This window comes from Castor canadensis, chromosome 3 (assembly GCF_047511655.1).
Source record: "Castor canadensis chromosome 3, mCasCan1.hap1v2, whole genome shotgun sequence".
Taxonomy (NCBI): Eukaryota; Metazoa; Chordata; class Mammalia; order Rodentia; family Castoridae; genus Castor; species Castor canadensis.
This window is the reverse complement of record NC_133388.1, coordinates 42,449,869-42,474,970: the sequence shown is the minus strand read 5'-3', so window position 1 is coordinate 42,474,970 and position 25,102 is coordinate 42,449,869. Positions and strand designations below refer to the sequence as shown.

Below are 25,102 nucleotides of genomic sequence, written 5' to 3'. Positions count from 1 at the left end.
CTGATCACTGCCTCCTCCAGGAGACACCTTCTTTATTTACTTGGGTCTTAGTCCATTTTCTGTTGGTATAACAAAATGTCTGAGACCAGGTAATTTATTAAAAAAAATGCAGGTCCCCTTAGCTCATAGCTCTAGAGGTTGGGCATTCCAAGAGCATCACACAGTAAGGCAGAGCAAGCACAGCAGCTCAAGTCCACCTTTTCCTTATCAATCTATTGATGCCATGACGGGGCCCCGCCCTCGTGACTTCATCTAATCCTGACTACCTGTCAAAGGCCTCCACATATCATTAGCATATGAATTGAAAATTAAGTCCAACCTGAATTTGAGGGAACATATTCAAACCATAGTAACACTTGCCCTCCAGGACACCCCACTCTCTTATGTTCCTCCTTGTCCTTCCCCAATGTCCTGTGCTCTTCTCACAGTGAGACATTTCTCCTTTCTCTTAGGAAGCAAATGTACATCTCCAATGCTAGTTCTCTCCTGAAAGTGAGGGTCACATATGGCACTATTTCTCAGCATCTCTAGTTGTTGGTCTAATAAACACACCATCCCCAAAATGAACTCTTGATCTTCCCTACTTCTAAATCTCCCTTCACAGCTTCAGCCCATGGAAGATCTTCCCAGCTGCTTAGGCCAAAATCTTGAGAGGTCATTATGCACTCTCCATAACTTCCCTCTAATTCTTCACAAGACTCTTCAGACCATAGGCACATCCATAGCAAGACCTTTTCTCTCCACTTCCCCTGCTTCCTGTCTGGTTCAAGTCACCACATCTCATTGGGATTATTATAACTGCTCTCCTTGCTTTCATTCTCCCCATTCCCTTCCCAGCAGCCAGGTAGCACATCCAGTCACAGCACTCCACTCACTCAGTCATGACCTAAAGACCCCGCACAATCTGGCACTTCACTGGCACCACTGTGTTATTCCGTGCTCATTCTGTTCCAGCTACAGAGGAGCTCAAGTCCTCTAGGGATCCTCTCATAGAGGGCCCTTGCCTTGGCTGGTCCCTCTGTCTACAATGTTCTTCCTCCAGAGATGAGATATCGCTATTAAATGTCCAGACTTCAAGATCCCTTTCCTCTTCTGGCTAGTTATCATTATTTTGCTATAATGTTTATTTTCTCATAGCACTTAACCATCTCTTAAGATAATTTATACATGTACTATATTTATAATTTGTCTCCTGCCACTACAATGCAAGCTCCTCAAGGGCAATGATGCTTTCTGTCTGATTTGTTCCACTTAGTAGGTACTTGAGGAATATCTATTGCAGATATCCATGCATCTGTGGTAAAGTACTTCCAAGAATTTTCCCAAGCCTATAATGTATGTTTAAAATTATAAGCAACTGGTTATTAATGGTTGAAAAGCAAGTGAGAAAAAAATCTTAAGATTCAGACTTGGACTTGAATCTTTGCTCCATCTCCTAACTTTCCAGCTGTGTGACTTTGTCCCTGAGCTTTCATTTCCATTTAATAAGAATGAAAATCATGGCATTTACCTCTCTGATTATTGAAAGGATTAAATGTGACAAGCATGCAAAATTTCTGAGCACAATGCCTAACATATTCTAGTTGTTCATTAAATGTTAGTAAGCACCACTCCCTTCCTCCTTCCTCCTTGATTATAGGGAGTTACTTCCTCTGTCTGGTGAAGGTTGAGCAGTGCTGATAAAGGATCTTACTAGGCTGAGAAGGATTTAGAAGCCAGATCCAGATTCACCAAACCAGGACCGACACTTACTATGGCGTTGGAGGGAAATGGTAGCTGTTGAGCTACCATACTAGACTACCATACTAGACTTAAAGATTCACCATACTGCATCATAGAAGAAACTTCTATTTCTCAAAATGCTCATTTGACTTTTCTAGCATAACTGTGAGGGGAGCTGTGTTATACCAACATCAACTGAAGAATTATTTCTGAGGTTAAGAAAGGCTTAGGGAAAGACAGTGGAAAATCTATATTTCTATAAAGGCTTATCAAACCAACTGAACTGTCACTTCATTTTTATGGAGTCTATCTCTTTCACTGTATTCAGGATTGGGTTTAAGACCACAGAAGGTTAGCTAATCAGGCTTCACAAATCCTATGACCTCGACAGGATTTTGAAAGGCCACATTTACTCCAAAGAAGCCTTATGTCAATGGCAGAAAGAGAATTCCAACACAGTTTTTAAAAACCTCTCCAGTTAAGAATAATTTAGGATTAAGAATTGTATTGATTCTAGTGCTATTAGAAATACTAAAAATAAGTGCCTAAGACACATGCTAATGGAGGGAAAGAACTCTAGAAATGGATAGGATTTTCTCTTAATATGCTATGATATTCATCAAGTTGATTTGGCCTAGTAACCATATCTATCATGCTGAATACTGTGACAGCTTAGTTTTTTAAAATAGGTATCATGTCCAAAATGTATTTTTCAGGAAGGAAGACTGTAGACAAAATGGCACTTAGTTCCTCTTTTTCCAATGATACCAAAGTAGATCAACTTATCTGACAAAAAGCTTTTGTACCCAAAGTAAAAAGGAACTTAAGTGTTTCCTATTATGTGCCACATTTACCTACCAGGACAAACAAGACACAAAAGATGAAGTAGCTACTTTTCCATAGCCAGTCAAAAAATCTGTAACTAAAGAGGCAGTCATTACATCCAAGCAATGAAGTTTCAGCCTTACAACCTGAATCCTGCTTTGACCATGCAAAAGGTACCCAGGAAAATGGGGGAGAAGTTTATTTAACAGTCATCTTCCATTAAAGAATGGTTGAATCAGCTGCAAAGATTCACATTGCCAAGTAAACAGTGCAAGCTCCATAGCCTGAGGGACTAAGCCCTGGCTCTGTGTCTCCTAGGGAGATGAATTCAATCTGTGTTTTAGTCATCTTGTCTGTAAAATGATGACTTAATGCTCTCATAGAGCTTTGCCAAGGATTAGATGGGTTAATATATGCTAATACACAATAATTAATGGATGGTTAGCCATTATTATTATGATGGTTATTACTTCTACTACTATCACAGTATTATTTTTTTGGCAGCACTGGGATTTGAACTCAGGGCCTCACACTTGCTAGGCAAGCACTCTACCACTTGAGCCACTCTACCAGCCCTACAGTAGTATCATTATTACTACTATTGTTATTCACTTCCCCCTTGCCATCAATACCTGGAGTTTTCTTCCTCATCTCCATCCCTCATTTTCGACCCTGGGGTTTGGTGATTACCAGTGGAGGCGGGGGCAGGGGCTGGTTGGCTTAAACCCATCAACATAATTTACCTAACCCAAGGCAGAAAGAAATCTGGCTCTGTGTAGGAAGAGTCAAGATATACACTCTCCTCCTTGGGCTGAAGATTCGAACCTTACCTCCACTGTGGCTATGGAATGGCCTAGAGATGCCAGAGGCCCACTTGCAGTGCCTGAGGATTGAGCCAATCAGAAGTAGGAGGCCAAGAATGGACCTCAATGGCATTGAGTCCTGACCAACCAAACTCAAAGCCAGCCTCCCTAGAATGTTCAGTTACAGGATGATAAATTCCCAAATAGGAATTCCTGAATGTATGGGTCCCCACACCAACCAATGAATACACACACAAAAAAAATTTATATGTTGAAACCTAGTCACCAATGCAATTATGTTAAAAGGTGGGGGCCTTTGTGAGGTGATTAGGTTATGAGAGAAGAACCCTCATTAGTGGATTGGTGTTCTTAAAAAGAGGCCTGAGAGAGTTGGTTTGTCTCTTCTGCCATGAGAGGATATATAGAGGGTGCCACTTATGAAAAATAGGCCTTCACCAGACAGTGGACCTACTAGCACCTTAATCTTGGAGTTCCCAACCCCCAGAACTATAAGCAATGAATTTCTGTTGTTTGTAAATTACCCTATCTAGGGTATTTTGTTATAGCATCCTGAATGGACTAAAGCAATTCCTTTTAGTTTAACCTAGTTTGGGTCCAATTTTGTTCCTAAGTTTTTTTTTTTAATATATTCATGACTGTGTTCTATGGGAATGTGATTAGTATGTTTTTATTTAAAACATGAAAACAGGTCAAAGACAAAAAAGTCATTATGAGGTTCTCTCAGAAATCTATAAAAATAGGACTTAAGTGAGTTGGATCTAGGTGTTAACCATGTAAATACAAAAGAGTAGATTTGAGGGGAAAATTAACTCAATCATAACCACATGTTATACAGGATTCCGTAGCTTGACTGAGCAGGCACAGACTTAAGCAAATCTCTACTTGTGTTGTCTCAAATATCACATGGCAAACAGTAACCCAAGACTCCCCACTTTCCATCCATGCATTAATCAAGTACAAGTAATGGACATTCATGCCGAATCAATTAAACCAAAAGAGAATGTATTGGTTCTTCTTTTTTTATTTTTGGAAGTACTGGAGTTTAAATTCAGTAGTTGCTAGGCAAGTACTTTACCACTTGACCCTTTTTGCTTTAGTTTAGTTTTCAGGTAGGGTCTGACTTTTGTCCAAGAAGGCTTCAGATCATGATCCTCCTACCTCTTCCTCCTACACAGCTGAGATTACAGGTGTAGCACCACCACACCTGACTTGTATTGGCTCTTTATAAAGGGAAAAAGAAATAACTGAGTGAAGGGGTCAAATGATTTGATCAGGAATCTGTTTTTCCTTTCCAGCTGTGTTTTCTGCAGCATAATGGTAAAATTAATGAGCTCTAGAAGCAGACTGCAAGATTTAGAATCCTGGATCCACTGCATCCTCAGCTGTTTTACACTAACCTCATCACCTGACTTATTTCACCTCAATGTTTTCAATCATAAAAATGAGATAACAACAATGTTTACCTCCTGAGTTTGGGAGGAGGAATAAATTGGTTCAAAAACATAAAGCTCTTTAATCACCATCATTATCAGCATCAGACACATTCCACCTGGTGGCAAAGATGGCCCCAATAACAAGCTTACATAATCCTTAGTGTGAGAAATTCCAGGGGAAAAGAACCCCTTTGCTGAGAACTTCAGGAACAGCCCAGACACAATTCTTCTATTACAAACCTGGATCACATATCGCCCCCTGGACTAGACGGGCGGGTCAGCCCCAGCCAGACAACATGAACTAAAGGCAGAAGAGAGGTGCACCTCAAAGGAAAACTGAAATGCAGCTCCAAAAAAAGGAAAAAAGGATGGCAATCTTGAGCCAAAACAACAAATGTTCACTACAGTGCCAACTACACCTGATTGTTAAAATAGTAATAATTGTTTGCAGCTTTGCACAGTGAATAATAGTATTTATGAAAAGGACACAGCCAGATTACTATCATGTTCTAATAAAAATGTGAAGGAAAAAAACAGAACTTTTTCTTTCCAACTTTGGTCCAACAGAATGGCTCCCCCAAAGAAGGGTGGCGAGAAGAAGAAGGGCCGTTCTGCCATCAACAAGGTTGTGACCCAAAAATGGACCATCAACACTCACAAGCAGATCCATTGAGTGGGCTTTAAGAAACTGCACCTCAGGCACTCAAAGATTGGGAAATTTGCCATGAAGGAGATGGGGACTCCAGATGTGCACATCGATCCCAGGCTCAACAAAGCTGCCTGAGCCAAAGAAATAAGGGATGTCCCATGTGGTACTGTGTGCGGTTATCCTGAGAACATAAAGAGGATGAAGACTCACCAGACAAGCTCTATACTTTGGTGACCTTTGTCCCTGTTACCACATTCAAAAATCTGCAGACAATGTGGATGAGAACTAACAGCTGAGTGAAAATAAAGTTATAAAACTGCAAAAAAAAGAAAGAAAGAAAAGGACACAGCCCATGAGCCCTGTATTTTTTAAATTCCCTTATTTCGGTGGAAGTTGAATTGATAATTTTAAATATATACATATATATATATATATATATATATATATATATATATATATGTATATATATATAGTGAAACCCACCAAACACTGCATGAGGAGGGAGGGGGGGTTAAGAAAATATAACCGAGGGGTAAACTTTTCAAAGTACACTGTATGCCTCCATGGAATTATCACAATTAAACCTCCTTGTACTATTAATTTATGCTAAAAAAAGAAAAGTCCCATTCTGGATTCAGTGATAATGACATTTAGATTTTTGAGACATAATAAAAATGAAAGTGTACTAGAAATAAATCTTTAGGTGTCTACAGAGTGGGCACACATTTACTACAAAGGCTCCATATTGAAGAGCACAAATAAATGGCACTGCTTGTGGTTTTCTGCCATTGGAATTAGCCATGGAGGCTTTATAGATATAAGCAGTTCTGAAGATCATCTTTCTTTTGATATAGAAGGATGAAGTTCAGGTTGAATAAAAAAGTGTAAAATTTATTTAACAACCAAACCATTTTAAGCATGTTGCCTATTTTCCCATTATAAAGTCAGTAAAATTAGATTATTTCATGATATAAAATTAAAGTATAAAAAAGTTAGCTTCAGACTTCCATAGTAGACAAGAGATACAGTTCACAAAACCAATTACAATTTTTCTTTTTTATGGTACTGGGGCTTGAACTCAGGGCTTTACACTTGCTAGGCAGGTGCTCTATCACTTGAGCCACTCTGCCAGCCAATTATAATTTTTCAATTTTCCAAAACATCAGGTAAAATATAAAATATTCTCAAAATATAATATCATCAAAAACAATAGAATTTTTTAAAACACTGCTTAACATTGTTGAAATACCCAGAGTGCTTTCAATAAAACAGCACAATAATGAATAAAGAAAAAAGGAAATTTCATAAGATTGGAAAATAAACACTTTGTAAGAATTCTCTTGACAATAAGGGCGAGTCTTTTCTCAGACACTTAACTTGAAGGCCCTGTTTCTTTCAAATAATTACTCCATCTACCTCTGTCCATGGCTTCTGGGGTTTTGTTCATGGAAGATTTTAATTCTCTTCCTTCTTTTATCTTGGTGGCTGCCTTTAAAAGATTTGTCTGAAGGTATTTTCTTGCCTAACTCCTTGTTCCACTTACCCCACTGAGGGGCAGATTACAGATCTTCCCTCTCAGACCCTATCACGCACAAACACTGAACCTGAGATTTGAGCTGTGATCTCATTGCAGCCCTGGTAATCTTTATTACTGCCTTTTCTGATGCAGGGGATTTCTGGGTGAGGATTAATTAACAAATGAGCTGTTCAGGTAATCAGATCAGACACATTCGGTACATGCAGAAGAATTACACTTCCCTCAGCATTTAGTGTTTTACCAACAGGGGCTGGTCAGTCACTTGTGGGTTCTCAAGACTGCTCCTGTTCGTGTTTAATCCAGTCACAGTAACTTCAATGCTTTCTTGCATACAACAGAGCCTTATTTCCCAGCTATTGTTGAGAAACCTTCAAGTCCTCAGCCTATATGCTAATATTTTATGGAGCATCCATGCTATTGATGCATTCAAAGCCAAGGTCAAGTTTGAGCTGGTTTTCTAGCAGAATATAGAAGATCAGGAAACAGTAGGAAAGTTCTCTTTAAACTGTTCTCTATCTCCAGATTTTCTGGATAAGGAGAACTTGAATGGTCCCTAATTTCCAAGTTTCAGACAAAAAATAAAAAATCAGCTAACCTACAGGACTCTCTTCAGCAAGACAAGGTTTGGTATTCAAGGTTAAGCTGTGCAATAGTAAAACAGCACAAGAAACACACACATAGACACCCTTTTATCATTACTGGCCAATAGGTTTCTTCTTTCCTAGGACAGAAAGAACTCCCATCTGCTACTTGTCTCAAAATTAAGAGATTGAGGGGAAAAAAAAAAGAAGTCTTCCAAGCAGTAAAAAGAAAAGCATTTCTGGAATTATAAAATATTCGTCTCCAAGATGGTATCTGACTGACATGATATGATACATGACATGGCAATAGCCAGAGGTTAGGTACAGGAGGCCTGAAAGATGACAAACATGGATATACGAGTATCTCTGGTGGCGATGACTCACCCCACCCCCCAAGAAGGGGCAGTGCAGGACAGTCCTAGGACATCCTGTTCAGTTTTAGCATCCGACTAAGCTTGAGATTTAGGCGTAGTAGGATATTTGGGTCAAAACCTGTAGAACTACCCAGCTCTGCCCTCTTGACTCATACTACACTCACCACCATTAGAGACCTGACTTCCGGATCAGTCCCAAAGAGGGCTTTCTCTGGAATGCCAGTGACCAGTGACACTGCTGGTCATCCTGGAATCACAGCACTTCCCACATTCCTGAGATGGGAGTCAAAACAGTCTCTCACTCAGAAGCTAATCTGGAATCAGAGTATCTGATCCAGTCGTACTCTTTCTTATACTACTTCCAGTTTTAAACAAAAAAGAAAGACAAAAGAGAAAACACTAGATTTTTTTTTCTTCTGTAAAGTCACAACAAAAAAATGGATGCAACCAGAGGAATTAGAATTTATGCAAAAAAAAGTGCTCTGCTAGTATTTGGGGAGATCATGTGAGATCAAAAGCTTAGAGGAAAAGAGGGGGCCAGGGAATTAAGATCTCTAGGAAAAAGCAGAAAATATCACCCAACAAGATTTTGCCATGTGCTGGGAAGTTTTCATAAACTTGGTGGTGAGGCAAACCAAGTAATTAATGGCTATGTAACCACCACTCAATCATTTGCATGGCCCAGGACCCAAAAGTACAGGCATCTGGTAAAAAGTATTTTACACAGTGGTCTCCAAACCACTTCTAAGCTTTGACATACAAATCTTCAGAATTGAAGTATATTCCCAACCATTTTATCTAGGTCAATTCAATTCTATGGACTCCCAGGCCATAGAACACCGCTGAGCTTTTTTAGTGTTTGTTATGCTGGTCATGTAAATCTTTTGATGTTTATATATTTTTAATATTTAAAAAGATTTATTCTCACAGGGACAATATGATCCACTTAATCATCAGGCCAAGATATTAAAATTCTAATATTTTTGCCATTCTTACTATGATTCTTGAATTTTTCTCTCCATTAAATATTAAAGTTAGGGGCAGTAAACAGTGATGAAGCAAGTTTATTTTAAGAAATATAACCAATATTCTCCATAGCCATCTATGCATATAATCTACCCTGACATACCAATCCTTTGAGTTATAGATAAAGGATCCATAATTAGCTGCTTGAAGACTCTGAAAGCTCTCAATTCACCATCCACAAAGCACTCAGAATGGACTTAAATATCTGTGTCCCATGGTGCAAAGTTTAGGTTACACACAGTCATAGCAAAAGCTTACCTCAAAGCTTTTTCATAGCCCAGATGCTCAGTGGACTGGGCATGATGGTAAGGAAGGAATATAGGCTTTTAGCTGAACAGCCTGGAGCCACTTTTCAGAACGCCACAAATGGAGTATATGCCATGTTTACTGCCTAGCCTCAGGGTTAAGGTCAAGGGAAGAGTCCCCTTAAAGATCTGTCAACCGCATATTATCCACAAAATGCTCAAAGTGAGTTCATTGTCAGGAGGGATTCTTGATACTGTCAATCACCCCTTCACCTGCACAGGTTTGTTTGGCTGCCACTTTCAACTCAAACCTTTTTTCTTGGAAGTTAAACATAAGTTTCCAAATTGCAATTTTATTATCACATATACAAGGTATTCCAGATAGAGTAAATGAAAACATAAAACTATATACATTGCAAGTGCTCATAGATATCTTCAAATGCTACCAAACATAAACCATTCAACTTTTATATTGCAAATGTAACTTCAACTAAACTATCTCTGATTGTCATTGAGGCCGTTCACCAATACGTGTTCCATTCTTCCTGGCGCACGGTAGGATGCTTCTGACCCTCCTGCTGAACTCAGAGTGGGCATGTGGCTTGCTTAGCCAGTGAGTGTGAGCAGAAGTCTCACTTCCAGGAGGAAGAATCAGGGTCCCTTCACCATGTTCATTTCTTCCTCTGCCACCACGATTATCAACGTTCTCAAAGTCAGCCTAGATCCCTGAATAAAGATGACAACAATACACAACAGAAATAGGATATGACCAAAAAAGTAAAACAAAAAAACAGAACACATGTTTTACTTTAAATGATTGAGCTGCTTCAGGGATTCTCTGCTACTACAATATAATCTAGCTAACACATGATAACCTAACTGAAGCGCATTCTTACACAGGAAATATTGGAACACCAAGCATTCTGGCAAATGTTACCCTAATGCAAAACAGAAGACACTCACACTATATCTATTATTTGGTGACATATGCACAATATGTAGGTGTATTCCACCGATAGCCACTTACTAAGACAAATTTCTCTGACCTCCATCCCCCACTCAAAACAAAAAAAAAAAAATGTTTGCAGCAATTGGATAATCTAGGTTCTTCAAAATCTTAAAAAAAAAACAGAGTTCCCCCATTTTGAGCCATTGTCAAAATCATTTGAGAGTTCCACTTCTATTCTGAGGCCAAGTACATCAACCAAGCACAGAACTTCAAAGGGGCCTCACTTTGAGGGACCCAACAGACAAATAAATTAGCTGCCAATTGTTCCTTTGTAATTGAAGAGGGCCAGGCTGACCCAAGGGGAGAGGACTAAGTCCAGAAGGGAACCATCCAAGCAAAAACAGTATTAGGGATCTTACGCAAACCAAAAAGCCATCCTACACCCGCTCCTTTCCAAGGGTGTTAAGTTTGAGCCAACCACATATGTGTGTATTTACAAATAGGAAAATGCAAATGTCCTACATCTGATGCATTTTTTTCTATGCTACAACCCTAAGAGACATTTTTGTGTCTGGAATATATATTTGAGCATTATGCCCAAGTATGACAGCTTATAAACCTGATGGCGTGTTTCATGCCCACGACCTGCACAAAGATTTCCCCTTGAAACTGTGTAACTCTGGAAGGTTTTCTTCTTTATTACAGAAAAGAATCACTTGAGAGTTCTCATTTAAGTAAGGAAAAAACTGTCCGTTTTCAATTTGCAGAGCTTTAAACTAGTGACTCAGGGAGAGATGATGTCATATGTTATCCTGCAATCGCTAGTGTGGCTGTCCGCTCACTCAAGCCATTCCCTCTCTGCCTGTGGCAGACAGCACTCTGGGTTTCCATTCTTTCGGCAGCTTCTTCCCAGCCAGCCTGACTAGCAAACAGCCTGACTAGCAGGATGAAACAGGAAGTCTGACAGCTTGAGTCTGCGCGGGACCCCTAGTGTTTTCCCACTCCATGTCCTGGCATGGTTCCCCAGAAGTACAAACACACGCACACAGAGCTCCATTGTCACAGCCCTCTCCAGCCCACTGATCCTAATATGGAATGCAGCAGGAAACCCATGATTTCCTGACACTCGCAGGCAGGAGGAAGCAAGGGGAAAACTCCATTAAAAAGCCCAGCTTCCCTCCATGTTAGATGTGAAGTGGAAAATGGGGAAGATTTAGCAGAATCCCACAGTGTCTTCAGCCAGGCTGGAGAGGAAGACAGCAGAGGGAAAGCCTGAGGCTGCTGAAATTTCTAGACTGTCAGGAAGTCCCTAGAAGTCTGTGGAAATGAGGCTTTCCTACCTCAACGTGATAAGGGAGAGGAACAGACCTTTTTAGTGATTTCCCCCAAGTGTGTGTTATCTTTCTTTCCCAGTATGGTAGGCAGCAGGGCGTGCAGGAGCCTCGGCTGTGACTGTGTGATCCGAGGTAGCCACAGTAAAGCAGACTGAGCCTCCTGCCTGGCGCTGGCTTCCCCTGCTTCATGTGCTTTGGAGGCAGCAGCAGCAGCCACAGCAGCTGGAGCCGCAAGGATGAACTGCAGAGAGGGGGACAACAGCAGCTGCAGCTGCGGGGGCACCGACGAGAAGAAGATGCTCAAGTGTGTGGTGGTTGGAGACGGTGCAGTGGGCAAAACCTGCTTGCTGATGAGCTACGCCAATGACGCCTTCCCCGAGGAGTATGTGCCCACTGTGTTTGACCACTATGCAGGTAAGAAAAAGTGGGAAACTCTCTCTACAGTGTGGGAGGCCATATCCCAAGTTTAGAGGGGCCTGGCTTACCTGCAGTGCCAGTGCTGGGTGGTGGGCCTGGCAGGCACCAGGTAGCTTGGCAACATACACAAGCAAGGACTTTGCTGGTACTGTTGGGAGAATTTGTGTTATCAGTTTATATTGTGTCACCTTTTCTCCTTAAAGTAAATGAATAATCCTAGGGAAATACCCTGAGCTGCTCTCTAGACTTTGGGGCCTAAATAGTACTCAACTTTTTATTGTGAACATTTTAAAATGTAGCATAATTACATCAGAATTCCTATTAAAAAAAATAATCACCCTGAGACACACACTGGTGAAAGATATCTCCTTACCAGGTTTTATCCACTCACTTCTTGCCATTCATAAATGAAAATGCTAAGATTAATAAATAAAGCACTCATTTGATTTTCTGTAGTACTTGGTGCCAAAATACTGGACTTTCATTTTCCTGTGGTTGTGAATGGAAAAAAAAAATATTAAAAGGTTTTAAATATTGATTAGGAAATCTGTGTTTGGATTTAAAGAAACATTTTCAGTTAGTATCTTTTAAAAAGAACACAAATAGAATTAAAATCATTTTAAAGTATGTCTGGAAAAGACAAAATTGAGCATAAAACATTAGAAAGCCTACAGTCACACCTTCTTTCTTTCAGTGGGCTTTCAGTGTTTGAGTGTTCTATAGTTTGTAGGAAGACTGGGCAGAGCAGTATCAACATCTAAATTTTCTCGTTTTGTTTTTTTGGGTTTTTTTTAAATGTTCTCATTTGGATTCTGACTCTTTCTTCTAACTTCCAAAACAGATCTTACTAAGTTTCTCATATGCAAATTCATGAAATCCTGTAAGCTCATAGTAGCCTAAGTTTCATAACTTTTTGAACATAGAGACTGGCAAGGCAAGTTATCAGAGATTTGAGATCTTGTGAGAGGAGTTTTCTCTTCCCTTACCTTGGCTTTGAATCCCGATCAGCAAAGAGGAAATGGCCCACTGGAAAGCAGTGTGAGTGTTTGCATTGCTCTGTGGCCGTTTAAATCCTCCTTCTATAGAAAGTAGCTTCTTTTCCAGACCTACACAATCACTTAAGTCTTTCTTCCTTCTGTATACATGCTTTATGGCAATATTACATAGCAAACGGAGAAAAAGAAACTAGGAATATAGTATCCATTTCCCAGAAGGTTTTCTGTATTTGTAAAAATTATGAGCAACTTTTAATACTGGATCCCTTAAGCTTTTCTGAAAATATAATAAATATGCCCAGTGAAGAGCATTTCAATGAGAACAGAATAAAGAGGACAGATAAACTTTCATCTTGAGAAAAAAATTAATTATAAAATTTTTGATTCTGTGCCTTGAGGAAGTTACTCAGATTCTGGTCTGAAAACATCATAAAATTATTTATTCTACCTCTTTCTGCCAGGAAAGGAAAAGTAGCTAGTTTCTTATTTCAAAAACTTTTAGATCAAAGGTGGAACTCAAAATCTACTAAAAGGAGAGGTTTCAAATACTTAGGAAAATTGTGTATCCAAATCCCCATCAACTAGGTGAACCAATTACAGTGGTGTCAGAAAGAAAGAGGATTAAACCATCTTTGGAAATAAAGCCAGCCAATTTCCAAAAAAAAAAGAAAATAGCATTAGAGATCAAACCAAGGCACGATTTCTCTAGTATCAAATTGTTTTATATTTTGATCATGTACACACTTACTGGTTGGTGTATAAGCATCAAAACTTCTCAAAGACTGATTTTAGCTCCCCAAAAATCACTGCCACTGTGTTGAGAGTATAGTAGGAGTTGCTAAACACAGTGGCTTTGATTTTCACTTTGTACTTAAGTATGAAATCATTTCACGTGCTTTCAATAAGGTTAAAACAGAAAGAAAGACACAAGTCTGCTATATCTAGGAAAGAGATGAAGCAATCATTTCATTAGGCTGAGGCAGGAGGATCATGATTTCGAGGTCATCCTGGGCTACAGCTTTGCCTCAAAAAAAACCAAAAAGGTCCCCTGAAGATTTTTCACTAATAATTGTGCATCCTAGGAAAATGTATATGTAACAGTAAGGCTGGAAATACAATATACTGAAGGTGAAGAACTCTAAAATCTCACAATCCAGTTTTCATCCTGCCTCTGCCATTACTCTGTGGCCTTCAGCAAGTTACTTTACCTCTCTCTGCCTCAGTTCTGATGAAGTTAAAACAGAGATAATAAAGGTATTTGAATTATTTTTGAGAACAAAATGAATTCATATACGTAGTTCTTAGTGCCTCATGTGTGGTGTTAGATTTTTGGTGGTATTATTATTTAGAATAAGATCTGTACAATTGCACATATCTATGAAATTTAATTAAAATGTAATTAAAAGAAGGGATATGGCTCAGTGGTAGAATGCTTGCCTATCAAGGGTGAGGTCCCGAGTTCAAGTCCCAGTACCACCAAAATAAATAAAAATAAAATGTAATTAAAAGATAAAGAGGTCAACTTTTCTGCTACCTTCTCTGTCACTTCCCAGCCACTAAATGTTTACATACCTCAGCTTTCAGGCCTTGATCCTCTTCTCTATTTAGGTTTGTTGATTGTATCTAGTCTCACAGATTAAAATATTACTTATGTACTGCTAACTCTCAAATTTATATTTCAACTTCCCCAGAAAAACACTGACCACTCATATACCCAACTGTCCACTGGATATCTAATAGACACTCAAACTTAACCTGTCCAAACAGAAGTTTTCAATCCTCCCCACAAACTCCTCTTCACCTAGTCCTCCCATCAATAATATTACCATTATCTTCTACCCAATGACTGAGAACAAAAACTTCGGTATTACCCTAAACTCTTTTGACAACATCTTCCTCCCTGTCCATTCAAACTATTATTTAGTATCACTTGCTTCTCCTACCAATGAGCTGGAAATTCAACATACAGTACAACCCAAACCCATTCACTTGCCACCACCCCCATTGCTTTTTCTCCTGTCCAAACCACCACCATCTCCTATCCAAACTACTATAATGGCCTCCCAGCTTCTTCCAATCTTATACCCTATAGTCAATTCTCCACACAACTGGAAGAAGGACTAGCCACAGTCTAAACTCCTGCAATCACTTCCATTATTATTCAGACCCCATTCTTTATCATGGAGTACAAGGCACTGCATGGCTTTGTTTTCTCTCCCACCACATCTCTTAACATGTACTTCTTCAATATTTCTACTGTAGCCACAATAGCCATCTGGCTATTCATGAAACACACCAGACTCCTTCTTTCCTTAAAGGCTTTATACTTTTCCTTGCCCTAACCTAAAACTTCCCCCAGATCTTCCTTAGCTTCATTTGACCACATGTTGGTCACATGTTGTCACATATAGACATACACACACAGTCACTCTGTCTTCTTATCCTGCTACATCTTTCTTCACAGTATTTAACACTATATGACATTATATATTTATTTGCTCTCCTTGATTTTTAATGCAGAACCTGGATTGTAGACAATCATCAAATAATTAGTATGTCTTCATTTTGGTCTCTCCACATTTAAGTAGTTCCTGGTCTATTAAAATTTTGATGAATAGGACTGGGGATGTAGCTCAGTGGTAGAACACATGCCTATCATGCACAAGATCTGAGGTTTGCTCCTAAGTCCTAGAAAAAAAAAATCTCTGACAAATAAGTGAACAAATTGCTCATCTAAGAGTATTCTGTTTTGTAACTTTTGTTCACATTTTAGGTAATTATTTTATCTCTACATAGTTGTCATACAGTGTTAAATTCTCTAGCACCACATCTATGAACTAGTGTAACTCTATAGTGTGTAAATGTTACTAGGGATTCCTCCATTTGTATTACTCTCAAAGCTAACCTAAATTTGGAATGGCCCACTCAAACACTTGTAATTCTTATATGCAACACATGTTCCAGAGTAACCCTAAGTACAACTAAGGACTAAGACGGAAAAAAGTAGGGTCAGTGGGATGAAGATAGAAAGGGTCACTCATGTTTGTTACAAGTGTACCTAAAAAAGCTCTCTGGGCCCTGCTCCCTACTCCAGTCCAGGGATGGCCTTTAGTGTTTTCACAGTTTGCCATGGAACAACCCCATATCTTCTCCAATCCTGTCTTTAGCCTTGAGTTTTGCAGCAGACTTCTTACTGATAAAATATTCTTCTCAATTAATGTTTCACATGAAATATGATGTAAGAATGAGACTTCCATTTGAGTTTAGCTGGATTGTGGGCATGGTTTTATGTCTGGACTCGTGGGCATATAAAATAAGCTGATTTTAGTTGAAATGTGTCCATGATGTACCTAACTCACTGTTTCTATCATCCTCTGTGTTGAAATTGTGTCTAAGGGTCTTTCTTCTAACACTCTTCTCTCCTAGGGCTCTTTTGTCAAAAGCCATCAAATTGGAAATTTGCTTTAAGCCAATATTTGTAAACCTGGGGCTCTTATGCAGAAAATTAACACAATTGGAGGAAAATCCAAGTTACTCCATCAGTTGAACGAGATATAAAAGGAAGTTGTTTTCATAGAGAACTGAAAGTCAGTTCTAACTTTTTCCACCAAATTGAATGGTAGTTGGCCCAAGGTAGACTCAAGTCACAATGATAATGGCCAGAGTGGGGTGGGGGGAGAGACTATGTACAATCCACGGGGGTTAAGGTGATAATAAAATAACAAAGAGTGAATAAAAACAAAGTTCCAAGCCTATAATTTTAAGCTGTGACAATGTTGCCTAGCATGCGTGAGGCCTTGGGTTTGGTTCTCAGCACCACAAAAAATAAAAGAAAGCCTGCTCTGGGATGGGAAGCTGTCTGTGCTGATACACAGTCCCCCTGCACTCCATCTTTAGCCAGAAACACGCCAAGGATTATGACCAACTCAGACTCAGCAGACAGGCTCCCTGTGAATAGCGTTTAGTCCTACTTGGCCTGGCTCCGTTCACTGTGCAGTTTAGGAAATGCCTCATAAACTTGACTACCTGAGTGCCCATTGGAGCCAGTCTTCAGGTAAATAGCATTTGCAAAATTATCCATCTCTCTCTGTTCTTGTGGAGCAAATAGCAAAATTGACTGAGAGATGGCTCAAGACATTGGATGTCTATGTTTCTGGATTCTGTGTTTTACAAAGGCAGCATGAAGGTAGCAGCAAACATGAGGCCTTTCAGGAAAGAACAAGTAAGCAAACTCAGCAGCAACTGCCTCTCTCACAAGCCCCACAAGAATCTGTGGAGGTCCTACCCTCTGTGCAAGACACAGGTTCTCACTCCACTGGAAATTTTCTTTGATACAAGAAAAATCCATGGCACTTTCTGGGTTAGTTAGCAGAAACCAAATAGTGAACATTCTGGTGATAACACAGTCAGGAAAGACCTCATCATTAATGCAATAAGGGCCAAGTGTGAGTCACAGGGAAGCCCAGTATTGCCCCTAGGGTAACTGAACAGTCCGCCAATTTTTCAGATGTACTCAAGTTTCACAAAACATAAGGATGTTATTCATGTGTACTCACTTAGCATTTTGCGTTGGTTCACAATACAGTTTTTATTTATGGTGTTCTTCATTCCCAATCTGCATCAATTTCATTGTGGCCACATGTTTTCCCACCAGCAGTGTGGCAGTACTAGTCTTGAAACTAGAATACCCCTAGAATATATAACATGGTGATAAGAGCTATACACCTACATAGTCCTTGCTGTGACTCAAGCATTGACAAAGTGTTTCGGGGATCAATTCATTGCCTCCTCATAATGAGCTTATAAGATGCTGTTGTTTTCTCAGTTTTACTGACGATGAATCCAGGACACAAAGCTATTAGTCAATTTTCCCAAGGTTAAGTTGCCAATGATGGAATAGGGGGTGCCATGAAATAGTAAATGATATAGACATTGCACAGATTTATAATTAATACCAATCAAAAGCCACTGCCAGTTAAAATAAGCTGACCTGATACACCAATCAACACAAACATCAACTCAGTGAGAGGGGATTCCTTCATGCTGTTCTGATCCTGATCCAGTATTCAAGTCAGTAGGGTTGCTTTCGCCCATGTGGCCACTTAGGGACACAGAATGCTCTTGTCTTATGACCCTGCCATCCACTAGCATCTCCAGTTATCTGCATCAACAAGCCTAATGAGAAAGAGCATGGAGAAGCTGGGATGGAAAGTCTTATGGACCAGGCCTGGAAGAGGCAGTCACTCTCCACTGGAGATAACTCAGTCACACACCGTACTTCACTCTAAGGGAGACTGAGAAAAACTTATGTGTATGCCCAAAAGAGAGAAGAGTGTATTTTAATGGAAATGAGCAATCTCTCCAACCACCAAATACCTTTACACAATTTTCCCACATATAAATTCGCATTCTCCCCAGAGTCCTACTGTTATCTGCCACCATGGCAAAGCCCAGCATCAGTGGGTGATACATGGTACTCTCAATTAGATCTAAAGGTGGCTCCTGTGGCCCAATAAAAGGTCATTGCCCCTCATGCAATGATGGAATAGGAATGGAATGACCAAAATATTCGAATCCCTTGTCAGAAAGAGAAGAATGGGAGATAGACTAATAGAATAATGGAATCTTAATGGCAATCAGTGGGAAGACCCCGATACACATCCTAATAATGGGGAAAGTTCTTGAACTGACCCTGACCGTTGTCTAGGGGAAATACCTTTGTCCATTATCCTCAACTTTTCCTGGTCTGGTCCTCTGGAAATATGACTTTCTTGGGGGCTGCACAGCTTTCTCAGTGCTTTTTGTTTGAATAATTTGGGATACTTATTGTTTTATAGTTATAAGCATTTATTCCAAACTTGAAGTTTTGTGGAAATATAACTCCCTCAAAAACTTACCAGGTTTCTGGTAAATTCTTTGTGCCTGTAATCATACCAAAACTAAAGTATGTCTTTCCTTTTTTTTTTTTTTTTTTGGTGGGACTGGGGTTTGAACTCAGAACTTCACACTTGCAAAGCAGTCACTCTACCACTTGAGTGACACCTCCGGTTTGTAGACATACTTTGTAAATATATTTTATTTGTCTGCTTCCTTTTGCTCTCAAATTAAAAATAGCAACATATGAAACAATGGGCTTAGACAGGAATGCAACACCCTGTGACAACAGAGCAGATCCTCCTGATTTAACAGAGAAGCCTTAATGGACATTTGTTCAAATTCTTTTTAAGTGTATCTTCTAGCTGGAGAATCAAGAAATAATGAATTTTTTACTCTATCAGGTCTTTAATATCTGTGTTCTATCACTCTGTTTTAGGAGAGAAAAACAACCAATTCAGCTCTTCCCTTTCTTGTGATATCTTGCTAAACATATAAAGTAACAATTAGTATACATACTATACAGTATGGCTTATCCCAATCTTTTCATAGAGTGCTATAGGTTCGATAGAAAGTAAGTTTACCACACAGACTTTGCAGACAATAGTTTTACAAAATATTTTGCCACAATATAATATAGATCCACATCTATCTGACCTGCTCTATTTTTCACCAACTGCCACCTAACAGCTCAGCACTCTTTTTAGGTTTTTGTAGTGATGCTACCACACTACTGGGTAAGCTAGGGTGCTGCCACAAATATATAATGGTTCAAATTATTAGAATCTTTTTTCTTGATCATGTGAGATTCACAGTCAGCTGTTTAGGCTGGTGAGATAATTCTGTTCCACATGGTCATTCAGGGACCTAACTTTTCCTGTTTTTGACTCTGTTACAACCTAGGGCTTTGTGGCACTCTGTATCTAGACAGCAGAAGATAAAAGACTGTAGAGAAGTGAGGGCAGGAAATGATGGTGTGTGGCAGCTCCACAAATGGCATGCCTCCCTCCTGCTCACATCTCACCAGAAAGAACTTGAAACTGAGGGTCACACTACCCAAGGAAGTGGGTACAGAAGCCCAGTTATGTGCCCAAAAAAAGGAGAGATTTTAATTGACTCACCATAGTCATTAAGTTGAAATTGCTTATATCAGATACAATAGTCACTTATAAATACTCTTAACTGCCCAAACCACCATATTTAGTTGTTTATTCAGCTACAAATGATATATTTATATTTCCCAAACCTCCCTGATCATATGGAAAAATTTGTTTAAAATGCAAATTCTGGATCTATGCCAAGGCTATTAAACCAGACCCACTAAGAGTTGTGACTATTTCAACAAGCTTCCTAGGTATTACAAGTGAACCTATGAAACTCTAATTTTGTAGTTTGGAACCATTTAAATATCACAAATACATATAGTTTAAGCTACTGTAATTTAGCAAGTTCAGTAAATCATTCTTTATGCTATAATAATGCCTATAAACCAATCCAAAAGAAGCAATTCTATAATCAACCATCAATCAGTAAAAAGCAATTTAAAAGCAGATATGCATGTACAGTTACATGACTTGGAAGTTTCCAATAGATTGTGGAAAACAGAAAAGGGCTTTAGAGTCTGTCAGGAACCACTAGTAAATTTATAAATGAGCCAGGGTGCTCTCCAAAGAGATCCATACTCACGCCTGTGACATGGAGGGTAACCCAGGAAACAGCAGCTCTCACAACAGCAAGTGTTGGGAGAAGGCTGCACGGGGAGGGCAGAGAAGCCTCGGAGGCCTGTGGGAATCAGAAAGCAGAACAGTGGGAGAGTGACCAGGTCACTTGGGTGCACCATGTGCCAGCTGCTGGGAAAACAGCCAGGGGCTTGGGCATGATCCACAAAGCCCCATCAACCTGGATCCCTTTTCCTGGAACTGCTGCCCAGAAAATCAGTAGCCAGCACAACTGCTGGACCTCAGGAGTGGGCACATTAGAGAACACCTACTCTCATGGGAAAAAGCAAAGGAGTCTTAAGCAACAGGAAAGATCCTGGGAGCCTTGAAGTGGTTTGGGTACAGCTCTGTCTTGGAAACTGTTATTGTTCTTCCATCTCCATCCAGCTCTGTGATTTAGAAATGAACAGTAAACATCTGGTTCTCCTCAGCAAGCCCTTCTGTTCTACTTTGACCTAACATTTGGGGGGAAAAGAGAAAATACAAAATGGAAAAACCTCCTACAGAACAATTGCTCCAAGTCCAAAAAGACCTTTACTTAGGCCAGAATCTGGTTCCTGAAAGTGGGAGCATGGAAATCCTGGGAGAGACAGATATTGTATAACTGGAACTCAGCCACCAGATTCTGGACAACCTGTTGACAGGCATTCCCACTGGTGGAGACCAAGCCTTCCTTTGGAGTCTTTCAGGCTGTCTTAATACTGACTGACAGATCAGGCCTGAGACAAAATTGGCTTTTGGTCATTTTGCACTAATGGTTATAGCTTATTAATAAAGTAATAATTAGCAAGTAGCAGGGTATTTCCTGTTTATCAAGTCCCATGTTACCTTTGCTATATTTCTTGAACTTCACATTATCTCTAGGAATTTAAGTGTCTCCCTCTCACAGGTGAGAAAACTGAAACTCAGAGAAGTCACTTGTCCAGTGTCAATGGTTGAGAAGTGTCAGAATGGGACTGGAATCTATCAGGTTAAGTGTTACCTCCTTAGGGAGGCCAGACCTCCCTGATTAAACTGTTTGGCTTTCAGGGTTTTGTTTGTTTGTTATTGGTGGCACTGAGGTTTGAACCCAGGGCCTCATGTTTGCTAGGCAGGCACTCTTGCCACTTGAGCCACTCCGCCAGCACTATACTATGATCCCTTTAAAAACCTGCTTATTTACTCCTGAGTTTTTATCATCTTCATTTAATTATCCATTGCTATCCCTCCCCTAAAATATGTACTTGCTGAAGGCAAGATTCTTTCTTGCCTTGTTTACTCTTTTGCTCCCTGTGTCTGGGAATGAGCCTATAACATAGAAGCCACCCAGAAGTGCTTGTTGTGTGGCTGAGTGAATGAGTAAATGAATGAGGAAAGACATCCAAGAGCCTCACCATCATAACTGTTATAAGCACCCTATGTGAACAATCAAGGTAATTTTCTACATTGAAACTATTTTACCCTCCTACATCCTAAAATTATACAACCTACACATCATGACATACAATTCAAAAAAAGATTGTATTGTCCTTACTTAAAACTTGTATAAAAATTAATTTTCTAGGGAAAAAATTTCCAAAAGGTTTGGCTTCCAGTCAAATTCAACTTATGAGTTCTGCTTTCACTAGGCATAAAGTTGTTTTCCTAATTACATTAAGGATTTTTTATCTCTGCTTTTCTGATGCTAAATGCAAAAAAAAAATTTGATTCCTTAAATGATATGCTGTGTAACTCTCTTTTTCAAATCATGAGACTAATTAAGAGGGAAAATAACAAGCAATAATCTCCTTAATATGTATCATGCATAAACCTCCTAAGAATTATGAATGATGTTTTTTAAATGCAACTATTCATTTCTTACAAAGTATAGCAATTTTCAGCTGGTGTGCTTACAAGAGATGCAATGAATCTGTTCATCTCTGCTAATAATGGGGCACTTACACTTGTCAAAGCAACAGCTATTGGGAGAATAGAGGCTGTGCTCTCTCTCCTCAGCACTCCTTCGCTCTGCTCATATTGGATTAGCTTGCACTAAGAACCTCAATGCTTCTTTCCCCAACTAAAATGAATTTCATATGACATTTGCAATAGTTCAAGCTGGCAAATAAGAGCCCTAAGAATTTTCAATAGGAAACAGGTTTTTAACCAAACTTTCCAAAAGAGACAGAAAGTGGCTGCTAAATCTTAAGTGTCAATATTAGGATCAACTTTGCTGTGGAGGTTCTGCTCTTTTCATTTCATTCATTTATCCCCTCAATAACGCTCCATACCAAGTTCTTTCTCTTCAATAAACGCAATCTCTCGGGCTGCAGATCAGAGCCATTTCCTCTCCCTCAAGCTCAGCAATGATGGAGGAAACCTTATGATCGTCCTCAGAATAACAGCTCGTCGTGTTTGAAAGAACAAGGAAAAGTCCATCCTTGTTATCGTCAAACCATATAGTCATATTCTTCCATTCCTTTTCACATTTGACCTATTCTTTCCCCCTCCTTTAAGGGGAAAGCTTCTCATCAATTCACTGCAAGTTACAGCATTTGCACTTCAAATTCACAGTCAGCACACAGTAGTGTTTGCAATTTTCAGTCAAAGTTTTTGACAATGAGTATCTTGCCAACATGGTTAAATGAAGTCCTAACAATGTAGAATCCTAGATTTCTTTTAGATTACCTCTATGTTCTGCTTTTTTCCTTTGGTGCTCAAATTAATTTGGGTCACTCAACTAAATATGGAAAAAAACCCCACCAAGATGAGAATACTGAATTCTCTACCAGCATTTTAATAAATCTCCATTAAATTATCCCCAGGTTTATCTACATGATAGTATCATGTTAAGGCTTTCAAAAATAAGATTTCTCTGGATCTTAGAATAAATGAATCATGGGATCTTCATATAAACCTTAGGTTGGCACATTTTTGAGTATTTTGGAAAGACATTTTGGTCACTGTGGTTACCATAGATCACTGCTTTCTTGTAGTACTGGATACTTCATTGTTTTAACAGATATTCTAGTTTTGTTAGGATTTATTATGAAGATCACAAATAATCCTGAGTTATTCTTATGCTTCATTCCTTTCCCACCAGTGAACACATTCAAACCTCCTTTTTAAATTTTTTTAATTTTGATTTACCATACATTATTAATATAAGGGAGATTTCACTGTGATAATTTCAGTCATGTGTACAGCATACCTTGAACAAGTTTACCCCTCTATTATACCCCCAGTTCTCCTCTCTCTCTTCCCCCTCTTTGAAGCAGTGTTTCATTATGGGTTTCATTGTGCCATCTTCATATGGATACATGCCGTGTACTTCCATCCTCTTCACCTCTCCCCTTCCAGCGATTGCCCTCATATCATTTGCAAATAGGGATAATTTGATTTCTTCCTTCTCCATTTGAATCCCTTTTATTTCTTTCTCTTGTCTTATTGCTCTGGTAGGAATTCCAGTTCTATAAGGGCAGTGCAAATCAGAAAAAAATCCTATTTAGTGACCTTACCATTAACTACAGATTTAATTCCAGCTTCACAAAAGATATTCTACACCTGGGTGCTCTAGAACTCAGTGGTTTTTCTTGGCCCAGGAATAAATCTTGGGCTCCAGGCTATAATCAAACCTCAAAGCCCCTTCAAAAATACATGAATATTTTGCACTCTACTACATCATCATTAAGTGTAGCAATACACACAGAAAAAGAAGTTACTTAACATTGTGTCTGTGCTATATGTGGTCTTTGAGTGATTTCTGAAACTCCAACTGTTGGCTCTTATGATAGCAGAGAAAGCGTAAAAGGGGGCTGGAGGTACACATAAATCGATGCATAGCTTTTAATGCATCAACACATTTGGGAAAACACTTAATTTGCCTTCTGGGTCACAGGGAACTAGCAAACCCACCATTTCTCTTTATGATATGATCACTGCCTCAGTTTTCTCATCTCTCACCATCTCATAAGCACTTTAAAAGTCTGTTTCTTGTGAAATCAGCAAGAGAATTCCACTGATATGACTTGACTCTACTTTTATGGCCAATATTGGGCTACTCTCCCAAGCCCTACACTTACTTCAGAGCCCATAGAAACATAGAGTAAAACATTTTGTGGGTAAGATGGATCTGCTCACAGAATGATCCATTTGTCTATGGATTTGTCTAGACTTTTCCTTTGCAAATGGGCACCAACAACCTTTAAACAAAGTATACAAACATGGTTCCTTCAGAAGATTCAATGTACATATTTTTCTCCTCATGATTCTTAAAATCAAAAATCCTCTAATGAAGAAAATTTGTGTTTGTTCTTTCTTATTCAGTCATATTGGTATTCTCCCAACCCTTTTTAAAGGTTCCTAAACTTTCTTTGGTATATGCATGAAGTACTTCAGAGTCTCTCTACCAAGTGAATTCCTGATGTGGAATTCACATCTTCCAAGAGGAAATCAATGGTGTATCTATCAACTTGAGGAGCAGCTCCTGATAAGCTAAATTTCATGCTAATACTATTTAAAGTTTATCCTTTACCAAGGAAGGACTCAAGAAATACTTTAATGGTATATGTGAAAATCATAGGAATTCAGTTATGGAAATTATGCTGTCATGCAAGAGGAATGAGGAAGGATTGCATATTT

The 25,102-nt window shown here is 39.2% G+C and overlaps 1 protein-coding gene and 1 pseudogene across 1 annotated transcript in view; both read left to right on the top strand.

The window, feature by feature from the left end:
- The first annotated feature begins 5,372 nt into the window (after nucleotides 1–5,372).
- LOC109703234 (large ribosomal subunit protein eL31-like) lies at nucleotides 5,373–5,749 on the top strand (annotated as a pseudogene).
- Nucleotides 5,750–11,190: 5,441 nt separating this feature from the next.
- The window catches only part of Rhoj (ras homolog family member J), a 97,178-nt gene continuing 83,266 nt past the window's right edge, over nucleotides 11,191–25,102 (top strand). Inside the window, exon 1 of the mRNA XM_020188384.2 lies at nucleotides 11,191–11,913. Coding sequence (XP_020043973.1) covers nucleotides 11,736–11,913 — 178 coding nt within the window. The 5' untranslated portion in view covers nucleotides 11,191–11,735. The remainder of the gene's footprint in view (nucleotides 11,914–25,102) is intronic.